Raw genomic sequence first — 23,890 nt, forward strand, 5'->3', positions numbered from 1 at the left:
GAAATGCATATAAAATTATATCTAGATACATTTATTCTTTAGATTTTTAACTAATCCAATCCGTTTAGCATTTTAAACTCGATTAGTATCCCATTTTATTAAAATTTTCTTTAATAACCCTTCACTTAAATCTTTTGTTCATATGTCCCAAGGATTGATTAGTTGGTGGAAATTGACTCACAAACTCATTTATTCTCAAAGGTTCTGGAGCTGAAGTTAAAAGAAGCAAGAGAAAGGAAATTGTATGTTATCTAGCAGAGAAGAGAAAGGGAAAGAAAATTGTATTTCTACTTAATATATAGGTTCAGAAAATATCAGAAAAGAAAATAAAATAGCATTCGGTGGGGATACGACGTCGTGTCAGTTGCTTTCCACGACATAAATTCCCCCAAATCCGCACATTTCAATTTCGATATTACTCAGAGTCACAATCGCTCAGCCCCCTTGCTCAAGCAGCAAGCGCCTGATACGAGGAGCTAGGGTTTCTACGCAATTCTAATCCTTCAAAACCCTAAAAATCCAGCAAGAAAACACGGAAAGCAACGATTTCTGTTGGTCATATCAGGTGTTTATCCTCGTTATTTGGCTCTCCTATTCACACCATGGTATTGATGATGATAACGATAAGAGTTGCAGGATACCGAATCTTGAAGCCCGGTACTTTTCCTTCATGTGCAGGTTCGTAGTTCGAGATAGATATAAAAGAGCTACAGAAAGGATTTAGAGCAATGGATGGTGGTTTTACCGAACATTACGACGCTTTTAATGGCGAGGAAGAACAACTACAGTACGACGAGGAACATGTCAGACAACAATTGTCGTCGGCGCGTGATGGAATCGATTCATTCAATGGCGCAGGGGATGGCATTAGCACTGACGACTTCCATCGTGATTCTTCTTCGCGGTTAGTTTGTATCTTGTACTGGTCCTGGGGGTTTCTTTTTTTAGTTGTTGACCAGGAACGGTCCCATTTACCCATTCCGAATTGCAGATATATCTGAGGCTTTTGAGGCAGGCAGTAACTGTTGATTTTTTTTCCTTGTGTGGTAGAAAACTCTTTGTTGGAGGCATTGCTTGGGAGACAACTGAAGGTATTTGATTGAATTTTTCTCATGTTCCTTATGTATTTTAGTACCGACTTATTTGGTTGTTGCCTCCCTTAAAAGGTGCTTTCATTACATAATATGTAGTTACTGAAGAGGATTAGGTTGACATTTGGCTGGATAGATTTATATAATCAAAACTGATTAGAATTGAATTGGTAATACTTTCAAAACTTGATTGCACTGGGAGAAGAATCAGAATGTTTAATTGTTTACTATTTGTAAGGAAAAAATGTTGGGCCTTTGTTTCCTTTTTGCTTCTCTTACTGTTTTCTTAAATATTTGAGGATTTTATTTTGATCTTGGCTCCTTGGGATGAATTTGACTCCCTTACAGTGCATGGTTATGTTTCCATGGAAAGGTCTATTATATTTCCTGTCTGTTACAACTTCCATTGGTTGTTTGTTGGAAGGGAGTACCTAGCCATGGCAGAAAAGAATAAAATACCTTCCTCACTTCAAATTCAAGAGATACTTTTCCAATCTGGCGCTATGTTACAGGATTTTATGCATAACCACCTAGATTTATCAAGAAATTTGCATAAAGCCTTCATATTACCATATGTCAGAAAACAAGAAAAGATAAAGGAACGCAATAAAATATAACCACTAGGGTATTTTGTCTTTGTAATTATCTCTCCCATCTCAAGTTTAATCTTCTAAAATTCTCATTCTGGGGGACTTAAAATCATTTTGGGAATTAAAAACCAGCACCAGCACAAGAACAAACACAATGTAACTCCACCCAGCAAAACTACTCAAATTTGATTCACACTGGCAAAAGTGAGAATGGATAATTTTTATAGACATAGTTGTTACATGGAGCTTTGGTTTGTGCATATATAGTTTCTTTATGGTTGCAAACTATAGGATTCCACATAGAAGTAACAGAGGAGTTTGATAATTTTCTACTTCACTGGATTATGTTGTGTGTAGTAACAACTAGTGCTTGATTATGTTGGCTCCCATTTATATTTACTGAATGAATTGAGAATTAGGACTTGGTATAACATGAAGATGTTTATTTTTGTCTGGTGGGAGTTCTGTCATGCATGGTGCTTTCCAAGTTTATTTTGTTCAATAATCAGAAAGAAGCAGGGATGGTTCTGAAGCACTGGTTTTTAAGGTTGTCTTAGATCTTGCCCAGTGTGCCTTTTTGTTTTATTACAATTCAATTTCTGAAATAGGTTCCTAGTTGGGCCTCTGACTAAGCTTATTAGTTAAAGTGTTGTTATGTTACGCTTGAATTTCAATCTGCCAAAAAACAAAAAACAAAAAGAAAAAAAGAAAAAATTTATGTTCACAAACAGTTTTCTATACTGCCCATGGTGATTTCTAGATTGCTTATGGTTAATGGTTTTGTATGTTGATATTGATATTGTCCTAATTGGGTGATTTCTAGGTTTTCTGAACAATGATTGGGTTTTAGTCTAGACTTTCAAGGGTAGGTGACAGAATTCTAACTCTTAATGAATGAAAGAAGACAACAGATAGAATACTTTATGGAATGAAATAGACAAAAAACAAATAGAATGCTAAGAACCTAAGAACCCTAAACAAATAGAATACTAGCATTCTTAATTCAATAGACAAAAACAAAAGAATTAAAGCTCAAATAATTTACTGAGACATATAGATAAAAGCATTGCAATGGAAACTCAACTAATTACTGAATCAAAGGTTCAACATGAAAGAGAGAGAGAGAGAGAGAGAGAGAGAGAAAGAAAACTAAGAACCTGAGAACAAGGTCTATAAGTAACCAATAGCAGTGATAAGAAAAGAACCTAGAACCTGCAGTAACTGGTGAAAGAAGATAGCAGGCACAAGAATGCTTGTTGCAGGTCTCCAAGGAGGAACAGTTATAAGGAAAAAAGTGGATTGCAATCATAGTGGCAAGCTAAAGAAGATGAAGAAGAAGACAAGAACTGCAATAGCAGCATCACTGATTGTAATTGCAGCAGCAGTACAGTGGGGGAGAAAATATGTAGTAGAAGGAAAGGAAAAGCAAAAGAATGAAATAAAGAAAGAATACTGAAGCAAAGTGAAAAAGGGGAGAAGAACAGAAACAGCCCTAGGTTCTCTTTTTCAATGATACAATGCCCATAATATAAGAGGATTAGGGTTAAATATGTCTAGCCTTAATAGTAGCTCCTTAATGCCTGGGTGTCCCACAGGTATTGGACCAAGTTTATTTAAGTAATCCCATGCTAATACCATTACAATTAAGTGGGTGTGAACATCTCACTAGATTAAATTTAATAATAAAAAATCACTCTAATATGATTAATGTAATAATAACTAAATAAGTAATAAAGAAAAAAGTACCTGGTTCCCCTAAATTACATCACTGGTGGGATCCAAAAGGTTAAAGGCTACCACAATGATGTTGGAATCCCCATTCATGTATAGTTGGTGAGATGGAAATCTGACCCGCTGACACTTCTGTGAAACAGGATACAATAAATGGGGGAGCCTCCCTTGGCCTCTGCAAATGGGGGAGGCTTGTGCATTGGTGTTACTCTTCATTGAATTTTTAAAATATTTTTGTTGTGATGCCCCTCCCCCATGGCATGAGCGGGGGTGCGGTCCAGGGACACTTCTACAAGAAGCCACAAGGGACTTTACCAATAGCCTAGAGAATTTTCTTAAGATTCTTATTGCCATGTGGGAGCTTTGTTACTACCCAGTATACACTCTCCCAATTAATTTGGCATGGTAAATCTATTTTCAGTTTATTCATCAAATGGTCAAAATTTTATTCCAAACTTCTGATAGTTTCCTTGATCTTGCTTATGACTGCCAGACATTTTATGCAACTGACAACACTGTCAACCGACATAATGATGACTTCGTTTTCTTCAGGAAAATCTACATACTGTCAACATTTTCCTTTTTTCAGCTTCTGACTGTTGACCTGATTCATCTTTTCTTGACAGACTTAACTGTTCTCAGTTTCTCCTGTTTCTCGCATTTCTTATGCATGCTGTGACCACTGGATCTGATTCTATCACCAGTTTATGCTTTGCACTGCATATTCAATATTTTCTTTTTAGATTTTCTAACCAAGTCTTCAGGTTAAGTCATGGTCTTCTCTTTTGTTCCACTTTAATCCTTTTTCAAAACTAGCTTGCACTTGATTACAATGGCCTCACTATTTTATTCAATCTTAATTAATGATTAGCTAGTATTTTCCAATCCTCTACACCCACCCCTCTACCTGCACAGCCCAACTTGACCTTCTTTATTCAAAGATTTCCACTGATTTGATCACATGTTTATGTCCTTACCAAGCCTATGTTTACAGCTTACAGTGTGAGAATCCCACATCGCCTTAGTAAGGGAGTCCTGAGCTATATATAAGGAGGAGGATCCCTCCACCTGTTAAGCTAGCTTTTCATGTTGGAGTTCTACCTTTGACTTCTCACATGGTATCAGAGCCAACCCTTGGCTGAGGGACTACACTTGGTCGTGGTTATGAACCAGTACCCTGCCCGATTACCTGGGCATGTATCAGTTACTGGAGAAGTTTCGGCGTGAGGGGGAGTGTGAGAATCCCACACTGCCTCAGCAAGGGAGTCCTATGCTATATATAAGGAGGAGGATCCCTCCACTTGTTAAGCTAGCTTTTCAGATTGGAGTTCTACCTCCTGACTTCTCACACACAGAATCTCATTTCATTTAGCATCCCTTTGGTTAACCCCCTGATTGTTGTTTTACCCAACATCAGAACATGCGTAACAGTATCTTAAGAATTCACATGCTTTCATATACTATGCTATCAAGTACATTATCTCATGCTTAACCCTTGCATTGCCTATCAAGTTCATAATATATATGGTTCATAATCTCTGGTCAAATCAAATAAATCAGAGCTATCAAGTATTATAATATATCTTTAAATTTGCTTTACAGTACATTCAAGTACAGAGTTTCAAAGTGTAGCCTGTATCCACAAAATAAGTATAAAAAACTTTGGCATATGCAGTCCCTTTTTATTTGTACAACCCTATACATGAAGGCTACAAAAATTAAAGAACTATACTTTAAGAAATTAATATAATGCATCACATGGACATGTTATTAGGGTTGCAATCAAGCCAAGCTGAGCTTAGCTTAGCTTTGGTAAGCTCAGCTCGGGTTTGGCATACCTGAACTTAGGCTTGAGCTCAAGTTTAGTTAACATGAACTGAGCTCGGGCTCGGCTTGTCAATTCGGTTGACGAGCCGAGCTCGGGCTTGCCACCACTAAATGAAAGTACAATAGCCGCGATAAAAAATAGAATGAAAATTGGGCACATCTAAACTGAAGCATAGAAACCATAATCAAATGAAATAGAACTGAAGCGCATAAACCAACCATAATTGAACGAAATAGATCTCTAGCTTCTTATCGAGTGAGGCTATTGAGTTTTAGGATATGAAATCAAACAAAACAAAAAACACGGAGTACTTGAGTTTTAGGATATGAAATCAAACAAAACAAAAAACACGGAGTACTTAAACAATTGATGCGCGGATACAAAAATTCGCAACGATCGATCGTTGCCGAAAGCCTCCTTGTTCCTGGGTCACAAGGGGGGAAGAACCGATCACTCTGAGGAAACAGAGATTGGCATCAGTGAAAAGGGGCAACAGCCTCGCCTCCACAAAACCACCAAATGATAGGAAAAATGGAGATCAACATCGATGAAGAGAAGTAACAACCACCATAATCTGCCGGAAATGCTTCCCAACGAGCCTCACATCAATAGAATACTCGGAAAACATCACAAATACAAGAAGAGGAGGTTGTGTGGCGACAACACTTAGTAGAGGAGAAGAAGAGCAACGAGAAGGGAAGGGAAAAAGAGAGGAGAGAGTGGAAGAGGAAAAGGAAGAGGAAAAGGGTTTCTAGCAGAGAAAATGGGTTTCTTGGGTGGAGAGAGAGGAAAAGTAATGATGATGATATGTATGTATATTTATGTATGTTAAATAATATATTTATAAAATATATATTTAATATATTATACATACATATATTATTATATTTAATCGTGAACTTTTAATCGGGGCTACTCACGAGCCTCTAATCGAGTCAGCTCGCGAACTAACGAGCCGAGCTTTTTTGAGCTAAAGCTCAGCTCATTTGCAACCGTACTTGTTATAAGTCACATGCTCATGCCACATCTCAAAAAAATGCATGCATCTTCAATAAACATGCAATTTATCACATTTAGGCTAGCCACAAACTATGCATCACCAAAGCATAACCAATTGGAAGCCCCTTTATCTTGCCTAACATGGTAAATGCTAATACATGACAATTTACATGCAACAACTTTTAGGAAATAATGAACAACTCTGACTCTTGTAAATGCATTTGCATTTGAAAGATATCAAGCATCAATTTCTTTCCCCAAAACAGGCTATTGGCTGGAATGTCTTGCTGAGATGGAGTAGTTGCTCTCACAGATTTCGTACCTGCTCTATATGGGAGTGATGAAATCCTCATAGGTTACTCCAAAACAACATTCAGTTTGAATTTCAGTCTTCTAGCTAGATCACTTACTTTACAACTAGTTCCAGCAGGATTTCTCTCTCTCCTTCAGGTGGCTTTCTCCCTCACTACAGAGTATCACTTGAAACAAAGAAAGCTCATTTGTATAAGGTTGTGTGAGGTGTTAACTTGAATTTCATTCAATTGCTCTTAGGATCCTTGCAGAAACGCCACAATCCCAGCCATGTGTTAGCCAAAGAGCGTTAGATTCCAATTTTAATGGCTTTTGATATCAGTTTGCATTAGCCATTTCAGCAGATTTCAAAAACACTGCCGACTGTTTGTATTAAACTTCTGACAGTTGGCTTCTTCAGCTATGTGTTGACAGTTGCTGCTCTTTCAGCTAATACTTCAAACTGTTGGCTTCCCGCTCCAAAAGATTGACCCTTCTGTCAAATTTAGCATTCACATCCCTCATTTCAGCACTTACCTAGCCTATATTACCCTCTAATATCGTACTTAATTCTCTTATTGGCCATAGTTCTCACTTCACTGTCTCTCAGACCACATGTCAATGCAGGCGTCATGTGTGATGTAATCACAGCATGAGTATTTATTTACTGACAATGTAGTCTAGTTATTACTAGACCACAATATTTCATCTTAGTTGGCAGATTGAGGTATCTGGAACTTGGATGTTCAGAAAGAAAGCTTGGACATGCTTTTGTCCTAGGCTTAAAGTGAGGTGCTAAATTGGATCATTTTGGTGTGAAGTGATTAGCTGGTTTTCTCAGGGTTTTTATTTTATGCTCTTTATTTTGTTCTCTTAGTAAGGTTCATTTTTCTTCTCATTATGTCTTTTGGCCATTTAATTTTCAGAGAGGTTCACAAGTTACTTCTGCAAGTTTGGAGAAATCACAGATTCTGTGATAATGATGGATAGGTTCTCTGGGAGACCGCGAGGTTTTGGCTTTGTTACTTTTGCTGATCCAGCAGTTGCTGACAAGGTTCTGGAAGAAGACCATGTTATAGATGGCAGAGTGGTAAGAACAAATTCTGGTGGGCTATTAATTGCCATCCAATAATTTTGCAATATTTCTTAGTACTTTGCTTCACTATGTAGGTGTAAAGTAATTATTGTGTTTCACCAACATTATTTCTGACAAGTATTTGAACAGGTGGAAGTAAAGAGGACTGTCCCTAGGGAGGACATGCAGGTAAAAGGTGTACAAAAGACAAAGAAAATTTTTGTTGGGGGCATACCACCATTTCTGACTGAAGGTAAAACAGGCCAGCTATTCTTGTGTTTTTATGCTTCCATTTCGTAGTATCAACCCTTCTCTTTTATACTGTATTGATGAAAAAAATGAACAGCATAAAAATGTGGTTTCCAATTGCAGATGAGTTAAAGGAATATTTCTCTTTCTATGGAAGTGTTATTGAGCACCAGATTATGTTGGATCGTAACACTGGGCGATCAAGAGGCTTTGGGTTTGTTACATTTGAGAATGAAGATGCTGTTGAAAGGATTTTCTCTGATGGCAAAGTTCATGAACTTGGAGGCAAACAAGTAAGTCAAAAAGCTTAATACAAAATTCAGCTTTGAAATTGGTCATAATGTTGTAATTTCTTCCGGGACAAATGAAATCAGCTAAGAACTTGAATATAAATTTCTAGGTGGAAATAAAGAAGGCAGTGCCTAAGAGAGCTGGAGGTGATTATGCTAATGACACCAGGATGCATCATGGCGGCAGTGCTTCAAAGTCATATGGTGGCTTCAGCAGTGGATCAGCCGAATATGGAGGTGGATACAATGGGAAAATGGGTAGAGGAGGATATGGTGCATATGGTGGGTATGGTGGTTATGGCAACTACAGTGGAAACTACGCCGCAGGAGCTGCTGCTGCAGCTGGTTTCTACCCTGGATATGGTTACGGATATGGGTTTTGGGGGCCTATGTATGCTGCTGGGGGATATGGCGGAAACGGTTATGGTAATCCTAGTGTTTATGGTGGTGGCGATGGTGGTGGTAAAGGATATGGTACCGGTGCTGGTGGATTTGGTGGTAGTAAAGGACATGGGAACGGCGGGGGTGCTGCAGCCGGAAGATTTCATCCCTACCGGAAGTGATACATGGGCAAGCGTCTACCCTACCACAAAATAATTGTTCAAAGCATACCAACTTTGAGTTAACCTTTTGGTATAGAATTATGTCCCTTGTCCCTCTTATAAAGGGTGAGTTTAATTGCTTAATATTGCAGTTGGGTATTCTGAGAATATGAACTGGGTTGGGTTGGGTTGAGCCTCTAAAACAGTGCTGTAATTGTTCCGGATGTTGCGTATTCTGATCTGAGGTGCTAGTTTCTTTCAGCATTCTCTTACTTAGAAGAAGGAAAAACAAATATCAGAAGCTGTAGTTTTTAGCTTTGGTATCAACGTGTATTAACTAAGGGGTCTGTACATAGGTGGTTTTGTTGATTGTTGTACTTGCTAGCTAGCATTTTGAATTTAGAATCTCCAAAGATATACTTCTTCTTGTTCATATTCTATAAAGAGTAAATCTCCCAAGGAATTAAAGACGATTTTTTCCTATGGTATTTTGAAATTCTTTATAGAATAATGCGTGTGTCTGCTCATCGTCATGTTACTGATTGAAACCAACCACCTAAAATATTGATAGTTTTACAATGATGATTTTCATATCTTTCTTCTAATCATGGGCAGGTTAAGGTTGGTTACTTGGGAAAATAAAATATGGAATAGAAAGTATTGGTTAATCAAAATGGAAAGAGTAGTTGTCTGTTACTGTTATTTCAAATTTATAGGAAAAATAAACGAAAATTGTCAATAATTAGAAATCCTTTAATACAAAAATGACATTGAGGGATTAAAAATATGTATCTTTGTTTGGTAAAAAGAGAATGAATATAATAAGAGGACATTATATAAATAAATATACAATTATTTAGTTTTATGAGATATTTATTTTATCATAACAAATATTTTTTTGATAATACTTTAAGATTCACAAATTTTTAATTAATATAGCAGCAAGTAGTTACAAGGTAAAATCATCAGCTAAGTTACATTATTAACTAACAAATAGATGGCTTTGGAATTAATGAATTTTATGAAATTTTCTGTGAAAGTGATTTCTAATTCAAAATTTTCATGTTTAAAAATTATAATGAAAAGAAAACGTGATTTCAGAGATTATATTTTTTAAAAATATTTTAATAAATAAATTCAACAGCGGAAAGGTAAAAAAATTGCAAACTTTCTTTCCCTAAAAAGTAAAAAAGAAAATAAAGTTGGCTGATGGCAAGAGAGAGAGTGTTTGTTCTTCCCTTACTATCGGTTCCTAATGAATGTGGCGATGAGATGAAAAAAAATGTTATCCAAAAGGAAAATGTTATCTACTACTTGAAATGAGGGACGGGGAGCTCGAAAACGCCGGCTGGCCATTGCAGACTTGCAGTGCCTGAGAAAACAGGCATGAACGTCAGCTGAGGACGACTATACTCCCTTTTTCGCTTCGAACATTGTCCCAACAGAGGCCATGGCGCTTTGCTCATTCTTCTGCTCTCGTCTGCCAAACTGCTTCAGAGGCCGATCATCTGTCTCTTCCTTAGCCCCCAAGCCTCGCTTTTGCCCTTCTTTCTCTCGGGCTTCCGCTTCGGCGGCCAAAGGTAAATTTCTCCAGTGGGAATCCGAATTTTCATCAATCTTAAAACCTCATAAGTAAATTCAACTCTACTATCTTTTCCTTGTTTATTTATTTTTTATTCAATTCAAATCAACATTCACCATCCGCTGTTCTTTATGCTCATAGCTGTTTGAATTGATTTCGTTTTATCGGTTTCTGAACTCTGTGGTTACTTTTAATACCAAGTCTATCAACTCACTGTCATCTCAAATTGCAGTTTTATGAATTCCTTAGATGATCACTATCATCTCAAATTGATCCGGGAGAAGTGAGATAAGTTGCAACTGCAATTGATTTTTTATGATATTTTTTCAAACTACATGAGATGACACCATTTGATATTGTGGGTGATGGCGTCTGTAGCTTTTGCAATGCCAGCTTCATGATATTTAGGTAATTCGGCCTGTAACTCAAAGGCTAGGGTGCCTCATTGAAAGGGATTACTATGAAGTTGAAAAGCTAGGAAGGTTTCAACTAACAACCCTTTGATAGGGATGGAACTGGATAAAGGAGGGGGGTGGCATTAGGTAGCCAACAACCAAATTGAGGCATAACCCTCTTAGCAATGTGCCGTATCACTTGAGCGCGATGAAAAATTTGTAAGGGTTCTTGCCTTTTCATGGATAAATATGAGTAAAGAAGTTAGTCTGAGATTGTAAATTGGCTTCGATATGAAAATCTATGGAAGTGGTGGATGTGATGGTTAAGAGAAAAATTAATACTATATGCCTCCAAGAGATGACATAGTTTGGAAAGAAGACTAAAATGTTCATAGAATCTGGACAAAAAAATTGGTGTGCAAGAAAGGATAGGACATGGAACAGAGTTGGATTATTATCTTGAAAGGATGAAGTAATGGATGTGAAAAGAATAAGAGATAAGATTATGGCAGCTAAAGTTTTCCTGAGGGAAGAGATTGAATTTTGTGAAGATTTAGAGGAGATAAAGACAAAAAACTGTCCCCAAAATTTTTCTATTGCAACAATTGTTATGGCATTTCTGATGAAAGTCGCAAGCAATTGGAAACTGTTCCTCCTTTTTATAATGGTTCTAGTGGTTACCTTTAAAAGTGGTGAATATTATAAAAAAACCAAGGAGGAGGTGGTTTATTTGTAGAAGATGCCCTTTTGGTATAGTTGGGCAGATGCTTTTCCTCACTCGCTTTCTTCTGCTTTTTCTTTTCTTAATTTTCTGTTTTGTTTTTTAAAAGGGTAATAAACATTTTAAACTTCCTTTGAAATGAAAACAGGGAGTCATAACTTAAAGAAAAAGTGGAACAAAAGAAGAAAAATGGACTGCTAATTTTCTAATTAACAACCTTGTTGAGTTCCTGTTTATAAAATCATTATAATAGCTTCCACATGTAAATTATCTTATTTGCTGAAGAATTATGTTTTAGTGAGGCAAATCAAATGTTATCCCTTATGATGAATATTTTAATTTTCGCTGCAGCTGATGAAGTGCCAGCACAAGTTGGCTTTTTAGGTCTTGGAATTATGGGCTCACCGATGGCTCAAAATCTCATAAAAGCTGGGTATGATGTGATCCTTTATGTGATTTAAACTGATTTGCTTTCTACACCAACTCTTGATTATCTGGAAAATCAAACTTGCTCTCTATTGCAAGTTGTATATTCAGATTTATTGGAGCAACTTTGATTTTATCCCAATGGAGTTGAAACATGAATTAAACTGTAGTTGTCTCTGTTCTTTGAGCAATTTTTTCGTCATGAGTATACTATAGAAATATAAAAGCATTGGCTTTGTGCTTATATCTCTAAAAATGGTGACATTTCAATGCCCTCTAGACGCTTTTACAAGATATCAAAGACATATCTACTTAGTCTCCCCATTAACATTAAAAGAATGTAGCATTTCTTACAGTGAGTTATTTTCCGGATTTCGTGTTAGCAGATGTGATGTGACTGTTTGGAATAGGACAAAGAGCAAATGTGATCCTCTCATCTCATTGGGTGCAAAGTAAGTTATCGTGTTCAAAGGTAAATTTATGTGTCTATACAGTACTTACTAGGTTTTGGTAATGGAGCTGCATAATCCATTTGTGAACTCTTTATCATCTGTAACTTCTTTCCCAGTTTACATAAAGAAAATGGTTGAATAACTAAAAATTGTTGAAGATTGGAAATCTGCATTTGCTTGTGTTTGTATCCAAGTAGATGTTAAAAATTGCAAAATAAAATGTAACCCAATTGAAGATGTATCCAGGTATTTAGGAAGATTGTTGAACATAACCGTTCAGGACTCTTTTGTTTTTGTTTTTCCTGTTTAAGTCTTACCCTGTGTGGGTTGCGAGAAAAAAGGGGGGGAGGGGGGGTTGGTTGGGGTGGCAGACTTTTGGATGTTTCGGGTTTGGAGTGCTTGCTTGGGTTGGGATGGACCCATGTGAGAACTTACTACAAAGACTTCAAGAAGGATGCTGAAATATCTCATCTGACTCACATTAACAAAGTGGGTGGGAGTCCTATTATGTTCTTTGAAGACAAAGAAATATTTAAATAATAATAGTTTATGTGATTTCTCAAACATGAAATCAGTATAATGTGTAGGGATTACTTGCATTCTGTTGTTTATTCTTTCCAGTGAATCTTCTGAATCTTTAATGCACATTTGATGTTTGGTTACATTCTTAAGTACTGATTTGTAATGTGCTTAGAACTATGTCTTGTGCCTTTTCATTGATCATGATCCACGTCAGCAAGGGTAAACTCCTCTCACATGCTCCCTTGCACAACCAGATGCATCAGATTCTTTGGTGAGGTATCATACTCAGTAAACCAACACAACCCATGATTAATCTCTCCAAATGCTGGTTCTTACCAAAGATGAGGAGGTAAACCCAGATCTTTGATCCAATGGTGTCTTCAATGGATTAGGCACACATCCAGCTAAAACATCCTTGTAATCTAAGTTGAATGTTTGGGGCCAACTATGCAGTCAAGCTACTGAGTATATTAGTGTTGGCATTCACTACAAGGACTGTGTTTGAGTGCCTACCTACATTTACATAAATACTTCCTTTACATAAAAAGAAAAGGTATAGATTGGTGAACAAGGCCAATTTACCAGCTAAAATTATTCACATCTCATGTTGAAGGCCCTTGAAAAATTATGTTCCCTTTGTAATACTTGCCTCCAGCAAGATTTGATGTCTAAACCCACATTATTTGATTGATTCATGCTTTGCAAAAATCTGGTTGTGGCATTTTTAAGCTAATATAGACAGTTACTCCTTTTCAGGTATCAGTCATCCCCGGAGGAAGTAGCTGCATCTTGTGATGTCACATTTGCCATGCTTGCAGATCCTGAAAGTGCAGTGCGTATGTTTTCTATTAGTTAATTTGCTTATATGTTATATCAATGATTGCTACTTATAGTTGCTTAATCAGGTGAATGTTGCCTGTGGAGAGCATGGAGCTGCAAGAGGAATGAGTCCAGGAAAAGGGTATTACTTCTTTATGAAAATGATTCTTCAGATAATGAACTATTATCGGCCAAATGTCTGCAATTACACTGGTGTTGAGTAAATTTATGACATCAACTTAGTCTGTAGTCTCATTAGTAATGAAGTGGTTATGGTACCTGTTTTATTCCTAATTATTATTGCAGAACTGATTCCTTTGAGACACATGTGCATTCCATCTATTGTCCTATAATATGTGCCTGACTTTGAGGTTTCATTCTGTCTATTGTCCTCATATTATGTTCCTGGCTTTGAGGTTTAGATGGATTAATATCTAGGAGTGTATTCAAGAAAGGTGCAGAAACAAGTTTTATGCTGGGTCATCTTAATAACTCTGTAAGAAAAATAGGAATCACATGTTCTATAGATATATTTGTCCAAAGAATATCCCCATATAAGCATGGAAATACATGGGAGAGGAGGGTATTTTTTGGTTAATGAAATTATTTAAAGTTATCCTTAATTAGAAAGGATGCCATAAGAGTGGAGAACACTTTTATGCCTATTATAAGAACAAAGAAGACGTTCAAAGTTGTAAAATTATAAAGGGATCAACCTACTGAGTCACACCATGTAACATAGGAGAGGGTAATTGAGGAAAAGTTAAAGACATAAACCAAGGTCTCTGAGAACCAATTTGGTTTTATGCCTAATAGGTCAACAATGAAAGCTACTTGTTTATTGAGATGTCTAATGTCAAGGTCCAGAGATAAACAAAATATTTACATGTTGTATTCATAGACTTGAAAAAAGCCTATGATAGAGTCTTCAGAGAAGTCTTGTGTGCAGGTGTTGGAGAAGAAAGAAATTCAGATTGCTTATATACAAGTTCTTGAGGACCTACCTGTATTATCAAGTAGAAATGCGTGTTGGGACTTGTGGAGGAGATACCAAGGTTTTCTGATAACAAATGGTAAACATCAAAGACCTCTTGTATTGAGCCCTGACTTCATTGTTATCATGATGGATGGACACACAAAGCACATCCAACAAGAAGTGTCTTACTGGATGAGATAAAAGGTCTGAATAATAAAATTAATTTATGGAGGAAAACCTTAGAATCCAAAGATTTTAAATTAAGTAGATCGAAAATTGATATGTGAAATGTAAACTCAACAAAATAGAAGTGTAGGATGCTATTGTGAGACATATAGATTAAGTTTTCCAAAAAAAAAAAAAAAAAAAAATCAATTTCGATGTATTGGATTTGTTGTTCAAAACAATGGGAGATTATGGAGGATGTTACTCATAGAATCAAGGTACAATGTTTAAAGTAGAGGAATGTGTCTAACAGTTTATAAGATTGTAAAATCCATTTAAAACTAAAAGGAAAGTTTTGAATGGTTATAAGACAATTTTTGTTGTATGAGTTCGAATGTTGGACAGTTAAGTGCCAATATGTAAAACATACAAGTGTAGTTGAGATGAGAATGTTACAGCGGATGTTCAATCATACAAAAAAGAGAAGATAAAAATAAAAAACAAGATCATATTTATTGAGGTTGGAGTGGCGCTTGAAGATAAGTTGTGGGAATCACAATTAAAATGATTTAGACATGTGAGAAGAAGATTGATAAATACACCTAGAAGGCAGGTGATGAAATGGAGGAAGTTGTAGCAAACATGGGGAAGGAAAACCAAAGAAAACTTTGCGGGAAATTCTTAAACGTGAACATAGGATACAAACATGGATAGAGATGGCTGGAGGCATAGAATTCATGTAGGTGACCCTCTTGTGATTATGTTTTTTAACTGCTGACATTACCAATCAAATTCTAATCTACACAAATTCCCACATACAAGGCCTTCCCAAGTTCATAGTTGTGACAACCAACCAGGAAAAAGATGTGAAATATATGCACTGGCCACTCCACCATTTCTGTCTGTCAAGACCCTGAATGCATGCATATACATGCATCTCTAATTTCATGTGAGATAAAAATCTTCATTTAAACATTTTTTTTAATGTTTTGATAAGTAATTTAAAAATTAGAACATTCCCCCAACATTTTTATTGGGGTTCTACACATTACCTTGGTGTAGAACTGCATAGAGAAGGAGAGTAGTAGAAAGGGAGAAGAGAGAATAGAGATAAACACATGGAAGAACTGATAGATGAGAGGTGAGAGATAAATCCAAAAACCAATTTGTATACTCTGTATATTTAATCATATACTAATTTTTCTGTCTGACAAAAAATCAAACTAATTTAATTAGGAAAGATAATAAGAGGAAATAGTGAAAGGGAATAATAAATATTAGGCAGTAAGTTTCAAAGAAAAATATTATGGATTCTTTCTTGTTCTCCTAGAATAAGTATGAATTTCCCTGTTGATCCCTGTCATTTGGTTCTGTTAGTTTTGGTAACAGGACCGATTTACTCAATCTAAGCCTCATTTGTCATTTCAAATGTTTAGGGAAAGAGGGCTCCTTCACCAATTCTTATTCAATTAACCACTATATAGTATGCCATTATCGTCATATTTAGTCATGTGGTCTCTAAGTATCCACATCATACTTTGATTATTCAATATGAAAGTTTGGGGTGATGGCATTAGCAAGGGTTTTTGACCCATTGGAGGAACCTTTAGATTATGAAGAGAGGAAGATCCTAACATTTAGGGAAGTTAAGATACCTGCATTAGTGTCACGAGGTGCATATAATCTACTCCTGTAGTATGTGATGAGCGAAAGTCCACCAACGTTTTTCATATCTTTGTCAAATGTGGAGATACAATATGTAAAATCATCATTGGTAGTGGAAGCACAATGGATGTAATCTCTAAGGGGTAGGTATAGGATGTCTCTCAATTCTCAAATGGGATAGGAAGCACCTTCCGATTAAGTATTGTTGTTGCAACTCTCAAAAACATTGTGCTAATGTGTTGAGCTTTGATAGGATACAAGAAAGGATATGTTAGTTGCCCTAATTTTGGTATTATCTATCAAGTTGTTAAAATGGTAAATTTCAAGATTATTTTGATTTTGTATATCAATATGGTTATCTATTTAAGAGATCTTAACCTTCCATTCCTTGCACTTCACTATAGACTTCATCATTTGGGGAATTGTATGCCAAAGGACTAATCGCTTGCTTTGGTAGGGATAAGACTGTTACCCTACCTAGTTGAGGATCTGTTTTGTTGGCCGTCCTTCAAAAGGGATATTGTTAAGATTGCCTCTGTGTGTCACACTTGTCAATTGGCCTAGGCTGTAAAGAGAAACACTGATTTATATGCCCCCCTTTGCTTGTTCCACACATACTGGGGAAAGATCTTAGCATGGATTTAACCCTTGGTTTTGCCTAAACTCAAGAGCACATGATCCCATCTTAGTTGTGGTGGATAGGTTCTTTAAGAGGCCTTATTTTATCGCTTCTAGCAAAACAATAGATGGTTCATATGTGGCTAAGTTATTTTTTGAGAGTTTTACTTTTATAGATTACTCACTTCCATTTTTGTCTTAGAGGAATGTTAAATTTATGTTAGGTACATTTGGAAAATACTTTAGAAATTATCTCAGACTAACTTGAAATTCTGTTTGGCATTTTATACACAAACTAATGAGGAAACTGAGCTTGTTAACTAGATTTTTGGTTATTTTCTTGTTGTATTATGGGTTTTAAACCTCAAATGGGATCTAGGTTTGCCAACTATGGAATTTGCTTACGGCAGTTTGGTTAATTAGTCTATTAAAAGAGTCCGTTCAAGATTGTTCATTGGCGTTCTTCACGGGCCCTATTGGCTGCCTTCCATTACCTCTTGATGCATGATCTCAAATTTTGCCAATTCCTTCACTGTGCGCATTTGTAAATTGTAGCCTTTATGCCAATATTTGGAGGAAAATTGGATTAACTAATAAAAATGGTAAACTTGATGCTGGTGCCATTATAAGAAACTAGATTTTAGTGAAGGAAATTATGCCATCGCCTGCGCACATCGTGAACATTACCTTGAGCTGCTCGCGTCCTAGTTGTGTTATTTGAGAAGTTGGACCTATTGCATATTACTTGATTTTCTTTTTGTATAATTGTTTATCCTGTTTTCAGTATTAAGTCTTGATTTCTTGTAGAGGCGGTGCTTTATCTCCTACAGCTTCAGTGATTTTGCTTATCTTTTTCATTCCTCCACCACCTGATAATTAGATTGAAGAGGTTTTTGAATCAAAGGACGTTACTTCTTTTAATAGGAGTGTCATATTTCCTTTCTTATATGCTGAGACAAACACGCTTTTGGATCACAGAGGATGAGTTCTGTTGTCCCAGCATTTTTGTTCTAGTACCTTATTCATTACTCTTTCATAGGCATATTCTTCTCAGCTGGGGAGGATTGATAGGGATCAAAAGGGATGGTTTTGTATATATTATAGGAGAAGAAGAAAGTCTCAGTGTAATTTTAGTTCCTTTTTTGACCCCAACTGGAATTAATCTAATTCATATATATTTTAAAAGTGTTTGATTGAACACAGAAAGTGTTCACTATTCAGATTGCTTTCTGTATATTTTAAAAGTGAACAGATAAACCTCATTTGCAGACAAAAGTGTAAGTCCTTGCAGGGTTGCAGGGTTAACTGTTTTTCTTGAAATATCCAGATTACCTTTATTTCTTCTGATTTGTTCTTTCTGTTAACCTATTAACCATCATCATCTTTTTACTGCTCCTCTTTCTTTACCATTATCATTCAGCACTTAACACCAATCACAGTTGCTGAACATAAATCATATTGCATTTAGTGCTCCATGCCAATATACATATATACACATACGTATAGAGTCACAAAGTCAATCTATCATCTAACACCAGTACTTGTGGCTGCCAAACAACCATCCTTAATAGCTCTTTCCATTCATTGCCACATCCTCCTCTCCCTAATAATCATTGTAAACATGTATGTATATGGTAGGCATCCCCACCCTCTCTGCATGTATATATGTAGACATAGACATACACACAATTCTAATCTGTAGCTATTGCGCATCCCTTTTTTTTTTTGGAGAGGGGGGGGGGGGGGGGGGTGCGCGTCCACTGTTAAATCTATTAACACAATTCCTTTCAATTCTCTCTAGTGGGTGCTTTCATATATCAATTCCGTTTTTAAAGCTTTTTTAGCTACTATCATTTGAAATATTACTTTGTGTTTGTCTTTTCATTAAGATATTACTTATCCTAAAAGCCTTAAGCTGTTAGTAAGGAGTCCAATAATGCATTTCAAACTTCTTAATACTCCTTTCAACATGGAACCACACATTACATATGGGTATAGACTCAATTTATAGGTCAGTATCATAGCTCTGTTATCATGTCCAGTTATAGCTTGTCCTAAAAGCTTAAATTATTAGGGAAGGGCCTCAATATATATATATATATATATAAGTTTTCTAACTCTCATGTCCATTCAATAGGAATGTCATATACTTCATGCCCACTTGCCATCCTATGATTGAAACAACCCTTTCTGTAGAGTCTGGTAAGAGAATTTGAATGGATGAGTGGCTCAGGTGGCTGATAAGTTTTGGCTTTTCAGGCCTTACATTTTCCAAGGAGCATATCAATGACAACTGGGCCTTCTTGACACTGTTTTATTGATCTGCCAGTCCTTGCAATCTTTTGCTACCAACTTTGGTAGCACTAGCACTCTATAATAAACAATTGTGAGAAAATAAACTTTGATGGATTCATACATTTTGTAACATACTCATCATAAAAGACTTGTTACTCTGTATAGTATCTTTGTCCAATTTCTTGGTTTGGATGGGTATTTGTAGGTACATTGATGTTTCTACAGTTGATGGTGCCACTTCTAAATTGATTTGTTCACAAATTAAAGCTACTGGGGCTCTTTTCCTGGAGGTGAATTCCTTCATTTTGGTTTCTTTAGTAATTTCATCTAAGCATCTATCTTTCAAAAGTAGTTGTCTAAATTACTTGGCTTTGTTTGTTCAACATACTAAAGTTGGAGCATGAAATTCTTTCTGCATTGTATTTCATTTCGTATATTCTAATTGCATGATGAACATATGCAAAGAAAATTTTCGTTTGTGTTTTTGTTTTTCATGTAGGCTCCGGTTTCAGGCTCCAAAAAGCCAGCGGAAGATGGACAGTTGATATTTCTGACTGCAGGTAATCACCCTTTTCTGTCATCTTTTGATACATCCTGATTTCAGTTTCAAAACATTCACTCTGAAGCATTGATTCAGAAATTAAAGAAATTATTCTTTTTCATTATTATGGAAAGTTTGATATCCAGTTAATTATGTTTTCTGCTGATTTTTTTTTTTTCCTGATGCTATCTATTTTTTCCCCTCCCTGTAGATATGTTGTGTGTGACACTTGGGAGGCCTTCATAAACTCAAGCAGTTTCTGCATTTTTTTTCAGGCGACAGATCTCTGTTTGAAACGGTGGCTCCACTGTTAGACATCATGGGGAAGGTATCTCGTTTGCTGTAAATAATTTGCTGCTAATTCATTCTGCCGTGCAGATATTAGCTCCTCTCATTGCTTGGAACTTTGTACTTGCTTCAAGTAAAGGAACCAGGAGATGGTGCTCTTGTCTGTCCTCTTTCTGCTGTGATCTAGCTGTTTCTTTCTTTTGACTTGTACTAACTTTTATTCCAGTCAAGATTTTATCTTGGCGACGTGGGCAATGGAGCTGCAATGAAACTTGTTGTTAACATGATCATGGGAAGGTTCTGCATATTCTCCTTACCTGCCTCCCACCTTCCCTTTTCGAAGTGGTGGTTCTAGTAATTTGCAACTAAATCTTTTAAAAAATGCCCTGAACAATCTTTTGTAGCATGATGGCTTCTTTTTCCGAAGGATTGCTTCTCAGTGAGAAAGTAGGACTAGATCCCAGTGTTCTTGTAGAGGTATTCTCTAGTTAGAGACTCGAACTTTGATATATTATTGCTTCCATTTGTAGAATTCTATTTGACTTCCTTCTTAGTCGAGTATAATTGACAAGCCATCTTAGTCTTTGCAATTGATTGCAACTTGTTGCTTCTGTAGGTTGTGTCACAGGGTGCCATTAGTGCACCAATGTTTTCAACCAAAGGCCCTTCTATGGTCCGGTCCTCCTATCCTACTGCATTTCCCCTAAAGCATCAGCAAAAGGTATGCAGGACGCTAGTTCTTCCTTGCAGCTCATATGAATGATTTTGTTGGTCCTTTGGGCTAACTAGAATCTGTAGTCGACCGTGCAACGAGATTAAGATTTGATATGTTGTTGTCTAAACCCTAAACCATGATCTCACCTCACTGCAAACTCATGCATCTCCACAGGACCTGCGGCTTGCTCTCGGGCTAGCTGAATCTGTTTCCCAATCTACACCAATTGCAGCGGCTGCAAATGAACTCTACAAGGTGGCTAAATCCCATGGCCTTAGTGACCAGGACTTCTCAGCTGTCATGGAAGCTCTAAAGGTCAAATTGCAAAACCAATTAAAGGATTAAAACATCTTCTGACGTATTATAATTATTTGTTTACTTTCATAGCTATTCACTGAAATAGAAAATGTCATCACAGTACTTTAAATTTGTAAAAATATTCCATATATAAATTAAAACACTGATTTTGCCCGATAACCATTTCTTTAGGCCTTTAAGGGCTTGTTTGTAATCCAAGTGAGGATTGGGTGGCTGTCCATCAAGAGATAATCCTAAGGATTCATTGATGGAGTTAACTATATATGTATATTGATAGAAAAAGAAGAAGAAGCAGTTATGAGCCTCTTTCCCATAGATATTAAGAACAATTAGTTTCATCAAATGAAGGTTTTAGTTTACTTGTGAACATAATTCAACAGAAAAGGTAAAACTGCAAAGATACAAGGTTTTGAAACCGTTTATAAAATTAAAGGATAAAATGCCAAATTGGTCCCTTAAGTTTTTATTTTATTTTTTTTTATTTTGGTTAGTTTAGTCGTTGAATTTTTGTTTGGCATAAACTTATTCTTGAAGTTTTTAAAATGTATTTTTTTTGAGAAAATTTTACGTGATTCATGTGGTATCTTTGAGGTTTAGATTAATTGTAAAAAGTACACTTGATGTTTGAGGAAAAACAGAGTACTTTTCAGAGTTAATGTAATTTTGCAATTTTTCTCTCATAGTTAATAACACTAGTTAAATATTAAAAATTGATCAAAATATTTTTATATTTAAATATATTTTTTCTCATTTTTCATTTATATTTTTCTTCCTTATCAAACTCCTCATCTGTTTTTTTCTCTCTTTAAATGGCTAGTGATGGCGATAGTGTCAATTGCTTTAAGTCTCTCTTTTACTCTCTCATTTTCCTTATCTTTTTCCTCTTGAATTATTTTTTTTCTTCTTCTTTTTTAGTTTTGGAACCCAATTTGGGTTTGAACAGATTGGGTTAGTTTTGGAACCCAATTGGGGTTCGAACAGATTGGGTTTTTTTTTTTTTTTTTTCTTACTTGATGGAACCAAATATGAGATTGAACCCAAATTAAGTTTTGGTAGAACCTTTTTTTTCTTTTTTTTTATTTTTATTTTCTTGGGTTCCGATATAAACCAATTTGAATTCTCTTTCTTTGTGTTCTAGGTTTGATGGAACCTAGATTTAGGTTTTGTTAAACCCATATTCTTCTTCTCTCCGTGCGTTTCGAGTTTAAATGATCTTTTTTCTTTATTTTCACCTTCTCTTTCCCTCGCACTCTCTTTCTATGTTTTGGGTTATATCAAACATTTTTTCTTCTTTTTTCTTTGTGTTCTGGGTTTAAAGAAATATAGATTTGACTTGCATCAAATTTTTTTTTCTATTTTGCTATTCATCACCTAAGTCTATCATACGTTAGCGATGGACTCACATGATGAACCCATATGTTGTGACGTACGTCAGGCGAAATTCACTAGGTTTATCACTAACGTTGGCGATGAACTTAATGGGTTTCATCTAGGTTAGTTAAATTTTTTAATTTTAATTTTATTTTTTATTTTTCAATAAGAGAAGAGGAAGAATGGAGGATAAATTGATTATTTTGCCATCTTATTTAATAGTAAGGGTTGTTATTGCTATTTCTTAAACATTAGGGGTTTCTTACAATTTTGCAAACCTCAAGGGTGTTCTTTGCAATTTTTTCTCTTTTTAAAATAGTTATTTTTTCTTGAAATGTTAGGCAACATTCTCTTTGTTGTTTTCATTTCATTTTTAGTTTTCAATTTTTTAAAATAATAAAAATGTGTTTACTTTGTCATTTTCAAAAATATATTTTTGAAAACAAGAAAAAATTTTATAAAGAAAACTCAAAATAATAAAATGTTATTTTGGTTGAAAACAAAAAGAAAAGAAGGAAGAAAAAAATTTATTCTTAAATTTTAAAAATAAAATTATATATTTATTTAAAATTTTAAAAATATAATATATTTATATTATAATTAAAAATATAAGATAACATATAGTATATTATTATATATTACACATATTATGTATAATAATATTTAATATAAGTTATGTATAATAATATTAATTAAATTTATTATTTTATTTTAATAGTAAAATTTTATTAAAAAGAGTTAATTTTATTATTTAATAATTAAATTTATTAAATAAATATTATAAAATAATTTTTTAAAAATTTTAAAGTAAACACGTTTTTTAATAATACAATCTTATTATTTATAATGTAATATTAGTTCATGTCTTTAATTTTTATTTTAATGTTTCCAATTTATAATCACATTATGATCGCATTTGCTATTTTTTTCAAGTTAATTACTTATTTATTTAAAATTAAATAATTTTAATTTTTTAGATAATTAAATTTATTTAATAAAATATCATTAAAAATTTATTTTCAAAATTTTAAAGAGAACGTATTTTCTAGTTTTCTGTTTTGAGAAATAGTTTTTCAAAATGACAAAGAGAACGCATTTTTAATTTTCTAAAAATAGACTATCAAAACAAAAAATTGAAAATGAATTCAAAACTCAAAACTAAAAATTGAAAAACATAGAGAACGCAAATGTGTTTTCTGTATTGGGCCATAGAGAACGCAAGTGAAGTTGTAAAGCCCATGTGTTTTCTGTATTGGGCTATTGATTTGGGTTTGGGCCCATGTGTATAAAAGGTAGCATTATAATTAAATGAAAATGAGAAATGTAACAAATGAC

General features: G+C 35.1%; 2 protein-coding genes across 2 annotated transcripts; both read left to right on the forward strand.

The window, feature by feature from the left end:
• Positions 1-398: 398 nt before the first annotated feature.
• Positions 399-9,121, forward strand: LOC127790269 (heterogeneous nuclear ribonucleoprotein 1). The gene is made up of 7 exons (XM_052319651.1): positions 399-565; positions 679-904; positions 1,051-1,091; positions 7,457-7,620; positions 7,756-7,858; positions 7,978-8,147; positions 8,255-9,121. The coding sequence occupies exons 2-7, from the start codon at positions 729-731 to the stop codon at positions 8,705-8,707; spliced, it is 1,107 nt and encodes a 368-aa protein (XP_052175611.1). The 5' UTR covers positions 399-565; positions 679-728; the 3' UTR covers positions 8,708-9,121.
• Positions 9,122-9,922: 801 nt separating this feature from the next.
• LOC127790682 (glyoxylate/succinic semialdehyde reductase 2, chloroplastic) lies at positions 9,923-21,489 on the forward strand. Its single transcript, XM_052320283.1, has 12 exons — positions 9,923-10,266; positions 11,736-11,817; positions 12,197-12,262; positions 13,541-13,616; positions 13,690-13,745; positions 19,528-19,612; positions 19,822-19,882; positions 20,139-20,191; positions 20,378-20,448; positions 20,556-20,628; positions 20,768-20,872; positions 21,041-21,489. The coding sequence occupies exons 1-12, from the start codon at positions 10,137-10,139 to the stop codon at positions 21,209-21,211; spliced, it is 1,029 nt and encodes a 342-aa protein (XP_052176243.1). The 5' UTR covers positions 9,923-10,136; the 3' UTR covers positions 21,212-21,489.
• Positions 21,490-23,890: the final 2,401 nt, after the last annotated feature.

This window comes from Diospyros lotus, chromosome 14, assembly GCF_014633365.1.
Source record: "Diospyros lotus cultivar Yz01 chromosome 14, ASM1463336v1, whole genome shotgun sequence".
Classification (NCBI taxonomy): domain Eukaryota; kingdom Viridiplantae; phylum Streptophyta; class Magnoliopsida; order Ericales; family Ebenaceae; genus Diospyros; species Diospyros lotus.